This window comes from Littorina saxatilis, unplaced genomic scaffold, assembly GCF_037325665.1.
Source record: "Littorina saxatilis isolate snail1 unplaced genomic scaffold, US_GU_Lsax_2.0 scaffold_2849, whole genome shotgun sequence".
In the NCBI taxonomy this organism is placed as follows: Eukaryota; Metazoa; Mollusca; class Gastropoda; order Littorinimorpha; family Littorinidae; genus Littorina; species Littorina saxatilis.
Genome location: NW_027125809.1, coordinates 3,834 through 5,741, shown reverse-complemented (window position 1 = coordinate 5,741; position 1,908 = coordinate 3,834). Strand labels below are relative to the sequence as shown.

General features: G+C 39.9%; 1 protein-coding gene across 1 annotated transcript; it reads left to right on the top strand.

Moving 5' to 3' along the window:
• Positions 1–832: 832 nt before the first annotated feature.
• On the top strand, positions 833–1,699 carry LOC138954272 (GATA zinc finger domain-containing protein 4-like). The gene has a single exon (XM_070326155.1). It carries the CDS (start codon positions 833–835, stop codon positions 1,697–1,699), a length of 867 nt encoding a protein of 288 aa, XP_070182256.1.
• Positions 1,700–1,908: the final 209 nt, after the last annotated feature.

The window sequence follows — 1,908 nt, the reverse complement described above, 5'->3', positions numbered from 1 at the left end:
ACAGAAATCCCGAGAAAGCGATACACAAACAACATTTGCTGACTTTTTGCAGAGCACACCAACGGTGAAATTAGGTATGTGTTCCGAAACACCCACTTTGCAAGAAAGAAATGGAATTCTATCGCCAAACATCAACAATGATGACGTCAAATCAAAGTCAGAAAAGAACAAGAAGAAAAAGAAGAAGAATTCTTCACAAATTACGTCATCTACATCGAATAAGAACACGGATCGTGTTCTTGAAGATTCTCCCAATAACTCATTTGGTGATGACCGTGATCGTTCTTTGGATCGGTTAGTTGATGATGAAAGCAATTGCGAAAGTGGGGAGAGCTGTACCCAATGTAGGGAAGAGAGCGACGACTTGGGTTTACCGTCGGTGTTGATCATCCATGATTCGGTCTTGAGAGACCTAGACCCTGAACGACTTGGCCGACGTGTTGGAGCGAAGATAACTAAGAAACAAGCAAATACCCTATCTGAATGTGTCACAGTGATACAAGAGATGAAGTGTCCCACACCAGAAGCAATCGTAAATTCCAGTGGAGTGAATGACTTAAAGTCAAAAAGAGGGGAGGAAGCTTGCAACCAACTCAAAACATTTGTGAATGAGGCAAACAAAAAGTATCCTTCAACGCATGTGGTCATAAACAAATTAGCGCCAACAAAGTTTGATGACATCGAGGCAAGAAGAGAAGTATACAACGCCTTGAATTTTGACACCTTCAGGGAAAAAAGAAATACCTCTTTCGTCTGCAATGACAATGCAGTGCAAATAAAGCCAGACGGAATACACCCGACGAAGAGGGGCATGGGAGTTTTGGCAAGGAATATGGGTCAACACTTAGAAAAAGTGCTCTGGCAAAAAATTCAAACCAAAAACAACGACCGTGAAAAGAGAATCATCAACGAACACAACTACCATGATGACGAACGTAAAGACCACTACAGAACGGAAAGAAGAAACGATGAGAGAGATTGGTACAACCAAAGACGAAACTACAAGAACAACAAAAACAACAAAGGAAACTTCAACAACGGATACAACAGAGGCAGCTACAACAACGGGCATAACAGAGACAACAGATACAACAGATTCAACGGAGAAAGCAATAACAATGATAACTTCAGAAGAAACGAGAACAACCTACCCAGTGGAGAAGCCAGAAGAAACAACCACGATGAACGAGATAGGTACAACCAAAGACGAAGCTACAAAAGCAATCGATACAACAGAGGCAACTTCAACAATGGATACTACAGATTCATCGGAGAAGGCAACAACAATAATAGCACCAGAAGAAATGAGAACAATCTGTCCAGCGGAGAAGCCAGAATAAACAACTACAATAAATACAACGGATACAGAAGAAGAAGAACCAGTCAGAACCAAAGATACGAGTTCAATGAGTACCAAGAACATGACAACAGAAACAAGTACGAGTATCATGGATTCGACAGAGAAACTGATGAAGGTGGATACGAGCGAGAAATCGACGACCATGGACATGACAGAGAAATCGACGACCGTGGATATGAGAGAGAAATCGACGACCGTGGGTATAACAGAGAAATCGACGACTGTGGATATGACAGAGAAATCGACGAACGTGGATATGACGGAGAAATCAACGACCGTGAGTACAACGAATACTACGGAAGAAACGAGTACTACGTGGATGATGGATACTACAACTAAAGAAACAAAAACAAATGACTCTATAGAAAGAGCAACAATGATGGACGGAAAAGATGAAAATGATGAAAACAAAACACAAACTGTGGATATATGTTTCATTTTAATTTAAATCTTCATCTTATCACAATAAACATTGAAAATAATAATAATAATAATAATACTATGGTTACATACAACAAGCAAAAATCTAATTATTATAGTGAGCAAGA

Bases quoted from the DNA above. Each gene is read 5' to 3' on its own strand.
- LOC138954272 (XM_070326155.1), top strand. From the start codon at position 833: ATGGGTCAACACTTAGAAAAAGTGCTCTGGCAAAAAATTCAAACCAAA.